This window comes from Pleurodeles waltl, chromosome 2_2 (assembly GCF_031143425.1).
Source record: "Pleurodeles waltl isolate 20211129_DDA chromosome 2_2, aPleWal1.hap1.20221129, whole genome shotgun sequence".
Taxonomy (NCBI): domain Eukaryota; kingdom Metazoa; phylum Chordata; class Amphibia; order Caudata; family Salamandridae; genus Pleurodeles; species Pleurodeles waltl.
In genome coordinates, this window is record NC_090439.1 from 454,415,558 (window position 1) to 454,429,938 (window position 14,381).

At 45.2% G+C, this 14,381-nt stretch overlaps 1 protein-coding gene across 2 annotated transcripts in view; it reads left to right on the plus strand.

Moving 5' to 3' along the window:
• Window positions 1–3,010, plus strand: part of FAM210A (family with sequence similarity 210 member A) — an 80,587-nt gene extending 77,577 nt beyond the window's left edge. For both annotated transcript variants that reach the window (XM_069219920.1, XM_069219919.1), the window contains one exon: window positions 2,280–3,010. In XM_069219920.1, the coding sequence (XP_069076021.1) occupies window positions 2,280–2,540 (261 nt within the window). In that variant the 3' untranslated portion in view covers window positions 2,541–3,010. The remainder of the gene's footprint in view (window positions 1–2,279) is intronic.
• The last annotated feature ends 11,371 nt before the right edge of the window (window positions 3,011–14,381 follow it).

Sequence of the window (14,381 nt, forward strand, 5' to 3'; positions counted from 1 at the left end):
CGACTGTGGTGCAGATTTCGACGAGGGAAGCCGACAGGCCGGCGTGGTTGGTACCAGGTCAGCTGCTTTTTTTTCCCCTCCTGTTCTGCTTTCGCGGCTCTTCAGTGTCCTTGACCTTCTTGAGTCATTAGGTTCTGCTTCTCTGGTGCGAGTGGCTCTCCTAAACGCTGAATTCAGGGGCTTTTTAGGGAGTGTGAGATAGTAGCCAATGGGCTACTTACCCCTGTAGTCATACAGCCCCATATGACCCCTTCCTTTGGAAGTAGCCATAACCCTGTCCTAGAATTCCTAAATCTGCTAACAACAAGATGGTAGATTCTGAAATGTGGTGCCCATATCAGGCAGCTCACCTTAGGTATGGGACTGGCCTGAGGGGTGGACACACCTCTCTGAATACTAAAATTCCCATCTGTCCAGGTGCCAAATGTGACCAAGGGTGGGGGGGGGGTCAGCATCTCCCTTGTGAGGGAAGCCAGATCTGCATACCAAGGGAGGTGGACTTCTTTGAAGCTCACTGTCTTGGAAAACAGCTTTGCAGGTCATCCTGTGGGTGGGGATGTGTAAAACCTCTCTAAGAGTAGGCTTTGTAGCTGACCACCTGAGACAAAGGCTTACACTGTAGTGGGGGTGGGGAGGGGTCAAACTCTTGCCTGGTTTTGGCAGGCTGGCTCACACTAGTCAGCAAGCACACCAGAGGCTGGTAGGGTTTTCAGGGGGACACCTTTAGGTGCCCTCTGGGTGCATGTATTGATAAATCCATCAATGGCTTCAGTGTGGGTTTATCAATATGAGATTTTTGATAACCGACATCTCTATCTTCAGTGAAGCCATGATGTAGCTGGGGAACTGGTATTGACCAGTGTCCAGTACACGCATATATAATGGCTTCCCTGCCCACTTACCATGTCTAGGAATCGACAAAGACCTAGCAGGGGCATATCTGTTCTTGCAGCTATGCCCTCACATATAACATAATGCACCCTGCCTTAGGGCTGTAAGGCCTGCTGTAGGTGTGACTTACCTGTATTGCATTCAGTGTTACGGGACATGACACACAAGCTGTGTGCCAGGTCGAGTTTTCACTTTTGTCTGCACCAAGACACGCAGCCCGCAATGGCAGCCTGTCATGTGCTTGGTGAGTCACCTAAGGGTGGCACAATTTGTGCTGCAGCCCTTACAGACCCTCTTTAGTACCCCAGGCCCAAGGTACCATGGGTACCATTCACTCGAGGTTTACAAAGGGTGGTAAAGGGTTTGCCAGTTGGGGAAACAACTGTACCATTTTGGGAAAGAGATTTGGCATTGGAGACCTGATTGGCAGGAACTCAGTGCACTTTCAGTCTAAATAACATCAGGAACCAGGCAATAAGTGTGGGTAAGCATGCCAAAAAGAGGCACTTTCCTAAACTGAAGTTTTAAATTAGTTGGGTAAGATGAGGTAGTCATTTTTCCTGAGATTGTGCAGATGGGAATGTACTTCTTCAGCTATTTTCTTTACCTTTGGGATGCAAGATAGCTTTGCGTTCAAAATTAATCTTACACATTTAGCAGAGGGTGGGGCATGTGGGAGGAATGCCTCTTAATGCATTTAGGATAGATGAGTCTTTTTTTATTTTTTTTTATTTTGTTTTTGAGTTAAATAACAGTATAAAATCAGTATCTTAAAGGTTGAGTAGGAGACCATTTTGTTTCATTCCAGTTTTCAGAAGTGAGACACTTTCTTAGGATGGCTATGCCCCTTAGTTGTGGAGGTTTTCAGACATAGCTGGGCGTCATCACCATATTAGTGGATATTGACACATCAGTCTTGTAGAATGAGGCTGAGGGGCTCTGTGTAACAAGGAATAAGGTTGACACAAGGCAGGAGCCCTCTGGGGTGCCATATTTGAGATCTGTGGTGTTTGAGGTATTCACTTCGATTTTTGCAGAAGCTTTGTTACCTAAGAAAAATGTTATCTAATGTAGAACCTTTTACGAAATCCCATGTGGTGTCTTAAAATCAAACGATTAGAAAAAACTATATAAGACATTTTCATCCATCTTGAAAGTATCCCATACTTAAAAAGAATGTTTACTGAAAGTTGCCTTCTTAGTTGCTCTAATTGTCATTTGGCTATTGTTGTCATGTGTTAAGCATGTTTTTCAAACATTTCCACATTGAGAAATATTCTGTTCCTGTGATAGAGATAGATGTATATGCCAAGAACAATTTTAGTGAAGTTGTTCCAATTGCGAAGTTTCTTAACTTGTTCATTAATTGATGTATTTTTCATTTAAAGATTTCAACTCCTGCCAGATATGCAGTCACTCTTGGAGGAACATCCATCAGTGTGAAGTACCTTCGAAAGTACGGCTACTTGTCCACACCACCACCAGTCAAGGATTACATACAGGACAAAATGGAGGAAACAAAAGAACTCTTTACAGAGAAAATAGAAGAGACAAGAGACATGATCAGTGGGAAAATGGAAGAAACAAAGGATCGGATCACAGAAAAAATCCAAGAAACCAAAGACTCTTTTATGAAGAAAAAAGAGTAGTTAATTTGCCCTTTTGCCAGCCAAAAGTATTTACGTGAGATGTAATTGTTCAAGTTGTTTGAAATTTTACAGTTACTTCAAAACATCCGTTATGCTACAGGGTGGCAGCCCTCTTTCACATTTTTATACATTATTAAAGAACATGAGCACAAATGGACTTTTTCTGTGCATCAGGATGCTCCCTTTTCTGTACACTGTCTCCACAATTGTACAATCTTCTAGTGGTATTATAGATCCCAAATTGATTATCACTCATAAAACAATTCGATTCATATCTCAACTGTAATTATAACCTCTTCACGTTTAACTAAACGCATCCTACAGCTTGGAGACATCAATGTGTGTTTTTTCATGTGTGTGCCGTGTGACTCTGTTTGTATTTATGCCAATCCCATGAAAATAAATGTGTCCCAAAACATTATTTGGAACTTGTTCACTAATAAACTTTCATTCACACATGTATTAGTTGAGTGCAATAGTCCACGTTCTCTTTTATTACCATATTGTATTCTAACATAAGTTGCTGCAGATAAATATTTACAGTCACTACAGAGGAAAATAACTGGGCTTATCCTTACAAGGCCTGTTTAGTTGGATTGTCTCTCATTGGACTGTTTTATTAGATGTAATACCTGGTGCCCTGATAAAGTGTATTTGTTTATAAATCCTACTAATGAAAAGCTCATGTTATAAATCGGTAGTGCTGATCCGCAGTCATGTGCTATTTATTGCCATGGTTTAGCAAGGAAAGGAGGCATAGTGACCCACTCAAAGCTTTACCTCTCCAAAGTTATGATTCCACCCCACTCACAACGGTAACTATAAATTGCACATTAGACTTTGTACATCTGCATATAGTCAACCCCACACACGTTCATAGCATGTGTGTGGCTGTAGCTACACATGCTTAGAATATTCCTGCCAACGAGTGTTGGGCTCAGACATTTGCAAGCTGTTTTTCTTCTTTAAAAAAATCTTGAGTCACAAGATACAGTGTGACTCCTCCTCTGAATGTATTTTGGGCATGAGCACCAACTCCAGGTTTGATTTGTTTTTTGTTTTGTTGCCGTTTGGTTTGTACGTGCACGGAGTAGGCTCACTGTCTTGGCATGGTCCTCACATGTTTCTCCATTATTCATTCCCAACTGGTACTATTTCATCGTTGAGAAACACCGAACCCTTTCTTCTGGATCGGTATCAAGAGGTGGTGGGAGCCACAGTCTCGTCTACATGCAACATCGTATCTGAGAATGAGTACTGGTGAGCAAACGATCACTGTTCCAGTCCAATCCTTGATGCCACATTAAGTATCCAGGGATCAAACACCATCAGGTCTGCAGTCTGTGTTTGTCATGCATATATAATGGCTTCCCTGCCCACTTACCATGTCTAGGAATCGACAAAGACCTAGCAGGGGCATATCTGTTCTTGCAGCTATGCCCTCACATATAACATAATGCACCCTGCCTTAGGGCTGTAAGGCCTGCTGTAGTTGTGACTTACCTATATTGCATTCAGTGTTACGGGACATGACACACACGCTGTGTGCCAGGTCTGGTTTTCACTTTTGTCTGCACCAAGACACGCAGCCCACAATGGCAGCCTATCATGTGCTTGGTGAGTCACCTAAGGGTGGCACAATTTGTGCTGCAGCCCTTACAGACCCTCTTTAGTACCCCAGGCCCTAGGTACCATGGGTACCATTCACTCGAGGTTTACAGAGGGTGGTAAAGGATTTGCCAGTTGGGGAAACAACTGTACCATTTTGGGAAAGAGATTTGGCATTGGGGACCTGATTGGCAGGAACTCAGTGCACTTTCAGTCTAAATCACATCAGGAACCAGGCAATAAGTGTGGGTAAGCATGCCAAAAAGAGGCACTTTCCTAAACTGAAGTTTTAAATTAGTTAGGTAAGATGAGGTAGTCATTTGTCCTGAGATTGTGCAGATGGGAATGTACTTCTTCAGCTATTTTCTTTACCTTTGGGATGCAAGATAGCTTTGTGTTCAAGATGAATGTATATTGGGCATGAGCACCAACTCCAGGTTCGATTTGTTTCTTGTTTTGTTGCCGTTTGGTTTGTACGTGCACGGAGTAGGCTCAAAGTCTTGGCATGGTCCTCGCATGTTTCTCCATTATTCATTCCCAACTGGTACTATTTCGTCGTTGAGAAACACCAAACCCTTTCTTCTGGATCGGTATCAAGAGGTGGTGGGAGCCACAGTCTCTTCTACATGCAACATCGTATCTGAGAATGAGTACTAGTGATCAAACGATCGCTGTTCCAGTCCAATCCTTGATGCCACATTAAGTATCCAGGGATCAAACACCATCAGGTCTGCAATCTGTGTTTGTCGCCCAACTACAGCGACGCAAACTGCATGCGGTGCTTATCATTCAGTTTGAAGAAAATGCTTCTGTATCAAAGAGAACTTCAGTGGAAAGCAAGGCAGTAACTTGGGGGGCACCAGACATAGTGGAAGAAGCCACCACTTTCGGTGTCCATGAGGAGGAGAGAACTGGACCCTCAGGCCTCCTCCTCACACAAACAATAGTGAATTCACAGAACAGCGGATCGTATATTGATTAAAAGGTGGTCCCCAAGCAGGAAACCAGGTCATCGGCTGAAAACTCTATAAACAAATATGGGGACAGGGAGATTTTTCTGGTCCAGTGCACAATCTCCCACAATGTACCTGTAATATCCATATAAGTGCACTGTTCCACTAGGAAGAGAGAGATATAAGCCAACCAATCAAGATTGGAAGTAGCGACTAAGTACTGAGTGAGTTTAGGAGAGCCCTCAAGCACCCACTTGGGTGACGGGTATCATCATCGGGCTTGCTCCTCGCCAGACTGGTGCTGCAATGTGTGTCGGGCTACCCAGCATTCTGGGTGGCACTCAACCATTGTAAAATTGCTAACAACAGGGGTCTGGGAAAGAAACTGAATAAGGAGCGGAGAGTGTAGAAAAAGAGACAAGACTAGTAAAATTAGCTCTGAGCCATTATTTTAATATGATAGGAATTGGGTTCAGGCCAAGATTAAAAACAGTAATATAAGAGTGTTGTTGGAAATAATGTACCATTACACTCTATAGTTAGGGAAGGTAGTTTACCTAATCCGACATGGTCAACATGTTTCGCGTCTATGATTGGTCACAAAGTGATCCTATGACGCTTCTTCAGGACCCACGAAAAAAAGCCTTTAATTATTATACTACTTCTCCTATGTGTCAGAAATTAACCAAGTGCACATCTAGTCACTTACAGAGTAGAAGACAGAATATGTCTAAGTCAGTTGGTCAATACAGTCGCCCTGCGTATAATCAAAAAGACACAAAACAGTTCGTGCCGGTGGACAACGCAGAAAAAACACACAATTTCAAACAATGATAGTGACAACCACCCTTAATCAGTGAGTAATAAATAATTATATACAAAGTTTTCAAAAAAGATAAATTATAGCGATGCTTACCATCCCATATTAGAGATTGGGCTCCCTAGGTCTGAGCTAGCATCAACCAAGGAGAATGAACTAGATAAAAATAATAATGATATGTGGTAATTTAGCACCGCATAGTCGTACATGGAAACATGGTGTTGAACAAGTTTGCATATTGCTAATGGGAATAGGTCACTGATTACAATATTGAATACGTTTGTGCACAAGTATATACATATATACACCCATTTGTGGTGTTCGGTAAAAAGCGCTCGTATAGAGAAACATATGTATTGTGCTAACTGGCAATGTCTCAGACCTTCAAAAGTGGTGTTGTCATTTAGCTGCGTAATCTTGTCGGAATTGAATTGTCCTGTAAGAGTTTATGTTACCACAGAGAATTCAGACAAGGAGAGTACACACCTATTCCAAACCGGGACCCAAGTCTATGCCAAAATGTGTATAAATCAATATCGGTTATGGCGGTTTCTCTGAGCATAAAAGAGCCGTATGAGGAATCGGCTTGATGACGCGAAAGTAAAGTCATCTTGGAACTCCAAAAAAGGCCTCGGCTGAAAACAACTTTGAACCGTGAGTGCACCACTGAAAAAAAACACCTCCACTCCCCATGCTAAGGTAAAGCAACCACTCCCAAGAAAGTAGGGCTTCCAGCCCTGTGCACGTTGGCAGACAAACTGAAGAAGGGCCATCGCCCTCCGCAAGTTATGGTTGGTACCAACAGAAGTCCATCTAGGGTGCCTAGTCTGCCACCAAAGCCAACCTTATTCAGACTTCAGCTCTGACACCAAAGGCCTCACTGGCTCCAAAACCATCTGTGGCCCCTCCTGCTCATTCAGTGAAGTGATCCTAATTGGCTCCAAAACCTGATTAGTCTCTGAAACAGCATCACTGACCAGAACCCAAAGTAAACTGGGCCATGCAAGTCTCTAGAAACCCCATTAGATAAGGATGCTGAGGTCCCCTACTTGACCAGCTCCAGCAAGAACTGGCCTCTAGGGTTCCTCCAGCATTTGTCCCTGTTTCTTGCAGTAAAAATGGCTTTCAAGAAAGAGACTGTTCCCATGCTTTCCACACGAAAGCCTTTTGCTGAAAACACAGGGACAGTGTGACCAGCTCTATATCTGTCACACACTCAACGACCACTATCTCCCTCACCTTCCCCCACTGTCCACTCCACCACCGTTGCCCATGAGACTCCTTACTAGGGGCAGTTTGATTCTTACGATCAGCTAGAAGTTAGACCAACAGGATCGATGGTAGGGCTGTAATGTATATCCACCAGGTGATCTAGATCATTAACCTGTTAGGCACTCCCCACTATCAATACCTTCTCATAATATGAGGTCATTCATTGCTCTGCTACCTACCATTAGGAAGATATGCATGCAGATTAGAAGGACGACGAATTCCTCATCAAGACATTCTCAAGTCTGAGAGATCTGTCCAGTTCCTTCCAGTGCTAGAAGAAGTGCTTAAAGACCCAAGGTGGTCTCCCCAAGGGTGGAAGGTGGAAAACGGTATAAATCATACACCAATGAAAACAAAGCCATCAAAGGACAAATGATCTCAGGAATCTATTGTTGTCCACACCCAGGCCACAGTCAATCCTTCTCCCCCAGACAAGGAGAATAAGAGTATAGATGCTGCAGGCAAAAGGGTAGCAATGAAAGCAGCTGCTCAATGTTGAAATTCCAACTCAGTAGCTCTCCTATTTCGATAGAATATAGTAGGAAGACTTGGAGAATCTCCTCAAACATCTTCCTGAGCAGCATTATGAAAGGGGGAAGGAAATAGCGTCATAATGTCAGGTAATATCTAAATGTAGGCTGCACATTTGATGCTGCTTCCAGAGGCATGAACACAAGAATCATCTTGCACTGCCACGCCTGGCTCTCTAGCTCAGGTTTTGAACAGCATGCCATTTGATGGCAAATACCTCATTGGCCTGCAGGTTGATGAGATGGTGAAAAATAAAACAATACACTGACTTCAAAGTCAGTGGGCACAACATATCGGAGCCCTTTTGCATGCACCACTCCAGGAGTGTGTTGAAGCCTATATCCCGCAGCAATGCTTGTCGGGTAAGAGCAGTCCTACCAACATCAGGCCAGTAGAGGATGTAACTGAGGCGAATTCAGAGGGAATCATAGGCAGGTGATATCCCCCTGCTAAAGAGTGACAACCCACAAATCTCCCACAATCGTGTGTCACCTGTAGGGGGAGATAAAACCATTTTCTCTATTAATTGCAGCAAATGTCTTCAAATCAATGGCTATAAGGCGTTATAGAGCACAGCTATCGCCTTAAACTAAATGCCATTCCTCCCAAAATCCACATGCACTCATAATCTCAGTAGTGAACACCGCCATCTCCTCCAAGAGGGGGGCTTTCACCTCTATGAAATGGGTGCAAAGTGCACATATCCCCACAACTCCAAGGGACAGGAGCGTACTCTTGTACTTACTCATCCTCAAGCAGGATGGATCCCTCGGGCCAACCTCAATCTCAAGCCCCTCAACTATCACATCCTATTAAAATACTTAAAAATTACCAGTCTGCAAGAGGTCATCCCCCTCCTGCAGCAAGGAGACTGTGAAGGTGCTCAACCTCCAAGACGCCTATTTCCATATTCCTGTTCAACCTGTGCATCATGCTCAGTAGTCGTTATTATCTGCCAATTCGTGGTCATTACAGCCCTAAGAGTTTTAACAAAATTTCTGGCAATCATCATGCCACACCTTTGCCGCCAAGGAATTGATGTATTTCTACATCTGGATGATCGGTTGATCAAAAGCAGCAGAAAATAGTGCCTCGCGTACACATTCTCCCTCCTTAATGTACTGGGGTTTACCCTTAACATCACAAAATCCAATTTTTAGACCTGGCATCCTTGACATGGTTCTCCCCTAACATTTTGCCTTCAACCCTCCTGTTTTGCTGACTTTGTTTTTAGGACTGTGCACACTTACCACTGCTAATCAGTTTTAAAGTGCTTGTTGCTGTCTGTCCTTAAAACATGGTACAATTGACTTACACCCAGCTGGTCTATTTAATTTACTTGTAAGTCCCTAGAAAAGTGGCACTACATTTGCCCACGACCTGTACATTAAATTTTACTGTTGTGCCTGCATCACTGATTGTGCTACCCACTTAAGTAGCCCTTTAAATATGTCCCAGGCCATTGCAGCCTGTGACAGCAGTTTTAACTGCCATTTCGACCTGGAAAAATAAACCTTTTGCCTGGCCTAAACCTTTTCTTTTCGATACCCATCACCCCTGAGGTAGACCCTAAACAGCCCAGAAAGCAGGATGCAGTGTATTGAAAAAGTTGGGCATGTACTTTGAAATTGTACATGTCCTGGTAGTGAAACACACCGCTGTATTTTTCACTATGTGAAGACTTATCACCCCCATGGGAGAACATTGGAGTTACCTTATTACATTGAATAAGATGTCATTTCCAATTAAGAGCTGGTAGACAGGTCAAGTTTTATGTCTAAAGAATTGTAATTAAAAGCCCTCCTTAATGGTAAAGTCTGATTTGTTTTTTTAATCACAATTCTGAAAATTCCACTTTTATAAAGTTGGAATTTCCTTGTTTATAACCATTTGGTTCCTTTATGTCTGATCCTGGGTCACATGACTAGGTGTAGCTGACAGTTGATCTTTGTGTTTTGTTCCCAAACAGTGAGACAAAGGGAAGCTAAGTGTTGGCCGGAGGGGACACTGAGTTAACGAGGAGTAACTGTCACCTGTAACACTAGCACATTACAGTGACTCTGCCTGAGCACTCTCACAAAGGGTTTGTCACTTATCTTTTATGACCCCAGACAAGCTGGTGCCAGGACAGGGAGGAAGGGGGAATGCCTGACACCTCAGTGGGGTGGAAACCTCTAGAAGCTTCTTCCACTTCAAAGCAGTCACCAGGTACAAATATTGGACCTAATTACTTAGTACACTTCTGGACCTGTGGATTCTGCCAGGAAGGACTGCTCTGCTGCTGAAAGGATTGCCGTAATGCTAGACTTCTGCTCTGAAGGACAGCCTCACTGCTGTGCTGACTTGCTGCCCTCCTGTTGGGGTGAGAAGAACTGGATCTGCATCTCTAAATCCAGGACCCCAGGTTGACTCCCGGTGCTAGTTGGCTAACCTCCTGATCAGAAGACTCGGGGGCATAACAGGCATCTCTGCTGTGTGGTGCAACCCTGAGCGGGACTGACGCATCCTCTGCTTCGTGGACTCTCCCAGCGCAACAACCTTGCATCGCCCTTGCAGCCCCATTGGAACTGCTGCTGTGCAACATATCCCTGACACGGGCCACACATCGCAAGTCCCTTGTCAACAGCAGCCTCAACAACAAAGCAGGACTCATCATTGCAAGCCCCACAGTTTCTTCAGTACCAGCTGGGGCTCAACACATCTGCAACACAGGACTGCATCGCAAGCCCTCAGTCAACGGCCCACTGGATAACCACGCAAGGTTATTGCATCGCAGCCTCACAACGCCTCTGAACTGTCAGTGCGTGACACATCTCTGACCAGGACTTCATAGCCCCTTTGCTGCGTAATGCATCCTTGACATGGGACTCTTCACAACCAGGATTAGGGTACTGTGTTTTGCAGGCCTAAGTGGGTTCCTGCAGCCAGTCTGCGCTCCATTGTGTTCTGCCTGAACTTGTTTTTGTCCTTGTTCAGTGCCACCAAATAACCACAGGAGAAGAGTTGTGCTTTTCGGTGCTATTTTCACTGAAACATTTAAACTTCCATATCTTGGATTCTACTGATTGAACTGTTGTCATTCTGGTCTTGATTCAATGATTAACATTTTACTAAATTTTTCTAAATTGTTGTGGGAGTTTTCACATTATTACAGGTGGTGTGCTGCATACTTAATATAATGTCTCAAAGTTAAGCCTGACTACTCAGTGCCAAGCTATATGAGCGTTGAGCACAGGTTAATTTGAGGTTTGCTTATGCTTCACGATGTGTTTGCAGTTTCTGCTTTAGTAGAGTTTCAGACCCTCCCCTCCACCCTTAACCAGTAACCCAATTTCTTACACTGGTGGCAGCAGTGGGATGTAGACCTGTTTGTGCAGGACCATACAGTGATTTTGTGTTACACTGAAAATCCTAAATAAATAATCTGAGACCAATTCAAGTTTTTAAATTGTCCATGATTAGCCTTTTTACTTCTTCCAAAATCCCTGTCATTCTGCTCGACTGTTGTTCCTGGAACCACACCTGCAAGGATGGAGTTTGAGCTGGCCAACATGATTGTCTACACTGTGGCCCAGCTTGACGAGTTTAACAAAAAGATGGGCCATCCAGTCAAGAGCAACACTAGGAAAGTGGAGCTCCAAAGGTGCTGAGCCCCTTGGTGGAGGTCCACCAGTCACTGGTTACAGCAACAGAAGGAGATAATGCGGAGAGGCAAGGAGAGGACCTAGATGCATGTCCTAAGCTACAGCTGAAGGGTGTGACTTGTCTTCTGATTTGGAGCTTCCTGTCTGAAATTTTATGAGGCAGCTTTGCAGATGCATAGGATCCCTAAGGAGGATTGGGGAGGGGAGGGGGGGGGGTCTTTCCTCTGAAGGTATATTGCTAGTGAGAGGTGGGGACACCGTACTGGCCATAGAAAAAGGATGACGGATGAGGTATCCCCCCTCTCCCCTTTCATGACGGAAACCATGGTCAGGTAATATGGTTGCACCACTGAAAAGTATAGACAAACGTTTAGGGACAGCTAAAGGCTGAGGCATCTGTCCTGCGTGGATTTCCTTTGCAAGGCACTCGGTTGGGTGAAGGGCTGCGAAATAAAGAATTACCAGGAGCTATACAATTTGTGAGAGAGCACATGTTCAGTCCTAGTTTACAGATCTGTGTCAACATCTGATTGATAATATGCTTAGTGACCCCATGGAGCTTGCTAAATAGTTGGAAGGCTGGCTCGGGTAGCACCAGGGTCCACAAGAAGGTATCTGGGTTGGGGGCAGAGTCCCCACCAGAAGGATGGGGTGACAAACATAAAAAGGAGTTCTCTAAGGGTCCCCAAAATATTTATACGGGTCAGGAATCCCAATCCCTACTTGAGCAGAAGTAATGGTTCCCTCATAAAAAAGTCTTCAGAGAAGGTACCCCATAAGTGCTTTGATTGACAACAGGGTGGGCATTTCAAAGGGGATGCCAAGTGACCCAAGTAGACACAACCCCCCCACTGGTAGGCATATTCCAGGGCTGGCGAATGTAGCACTTCAGGATGAGATTGCCCCAGATAGTGTGGGGGCTAGTGCAGAGGCTACCCTATTGTCCGTGGGTTACTAAGAGATGGTGCCAAAGGTTCACATGCCTAGTAATACTAAGAAGTATATGCAGTGGGTCAACATCATTGGGCAAACGGTAGAGGCTCTGAGAGACACTGCAGCCAGCATGACAACTGTCAGATGTTATCTGGTAACCTCAGACCAGGTACTTCCTAATGCAGTCCACCAGGTTATTGTAGCTGGCAACTATGAGTCACTACCCAGTGGCTCTGGTTCCCTTTGATTTGGGGGGTGTCTTAGTTTCCTTAAGGGTAGCTGTGAGTCCATCCATGCCTGTGGATTGTCTGCTTGGCAGTGACTTAGAGCACACTATTCTGACAGAGGTGTTCCAGCCCGGAGATGTCAGGTTTGCCTGTGTGGCAGTGCCTGGCCACATGGTACATGGGTGCCCAAGGAGGTAATCAGGAAGACCAGACGCCTGGGAGAATGGCTCAGGTGCCTGGCAAAAAAGAGGAAGTGCAAGGGATGCAGAAAACCTGCTTCTGAAACACCTAGTCCAGGAGGAGGCTGAGCTTGAGGGCGAGGCCCCGGGACCTAGAGGGGAGAACATAGCCACCCTGAGAAACCTACCAGAACTGATCATTTGGCAGAAAGAAGGTGGTTCCACCAGGGAGGAGTTCTGCAGTGCATAGAAAGACTGCCCTACTGTGGAGGGAGGCCCAGGCAGTTGACGACACCTCTGGTGATCACCTGATCTATTGGGAGAATGGTCTGATGTATAGCGAGCCTGAGGTTCTTGAGCCTGGTGCAACCTATATGCTAATGGTCCCCCAGTGCTGCAGGACCTTTCTACTGGAGCTGGCTTATGATGTTACCCTGGCAGGTCATCTAGGGCAGGACAAAACCTTTGAAAGGCATATCACTCACTTCTGTTGGCCCCTGATGAGCATGGCCTCAGATGTGTTCGGCACGTATTGGCCCAACTGCCAGGCCAGTTGTAAGTAAGAAGGGAAACACAAGGCTCCTCTGCAACCATTTTCTTTTGTTGGTGATTCCTTCAAAAAGGTGTGCATCAACATTATTGGGCCTGAGAACCCAAAGTCAGCCCTGGGCAACAGGTTCATACTGGTCTTGGTAGATCATGCCACCCGATACCCAGAGGTTATCCCTCTGAGGACAGTGACTGCACCTGCAGTGGCCAAGACACTGCTGTGGATATTTACCTGAGTGTGATTCCCCAAAGAGGTGATATCTGACTGAGGTACCAACTTCATGCCTACGTAATTGAAGTCCCTGTGGAAGAAGTGTAGGGTAACCGATATGTTTCCACACCGTACCCTCCCTAAACTAGCTAGCTTGTTGAGAGGTTCAACAAGACTGAAAGCATGATCATGGGCCTATCAGAGCCCTTCAGGTGTAAGTGGGACATCCATCCTCTTGCCATGCCCATTTGCGTACTGGGAGGTACCACAGAAGGGGGTTGGATTCAGTCCCTTTGAACTTCTATACTGGCACCCTGTGTGAGGGTTGGGAGCAAGCTCACAGGAAAGCGCTCTAGGATATGGTCAGTTGCATGCTGGCACCCCATACCCAAATGAAGCACTTTTGGAAGAAGGTCAAGGAGAATCTATAGGCCAGCCAGGTCATGATACAGTGGTACAATCAGAAGGCCACTCTGGTGGAGTTTGGGCATCGCCAAGAGTGTGTGTGATGGAGCCTGTGAATCCCAGGGCCCTACAAGATCGCTGGCCTAGATGGATCCCTACCCTTTAAGGGTTTTGCATGTCAGTTGTCTCAAACCCCAGTTTGAGAGGTCTGAGATAACCATGCTCCTGGTCACGGATGATGGAGTGGAGAAGAGTGGACCTCTCCCCAACCTTTCTCCCAAGGAGCAGGATAGGTCAGTGGAGGGTGTCAGTCTCTTTGCTAACCTAACCCCCTACCCTAACCGTAGAGCAACAGAGGGACTGCAGCCAATTGGTGGGGCAGTTTGCCTCTTTTTTGTTTCTCCCTTACCTCAGGACTCACTACTTGGTGTACCCATGATAGTAATACTGGGGACAGTATACCTGTGAAAAGTAAAATCTACAGGCTATCTGAAAAGGCAAGCACCAGC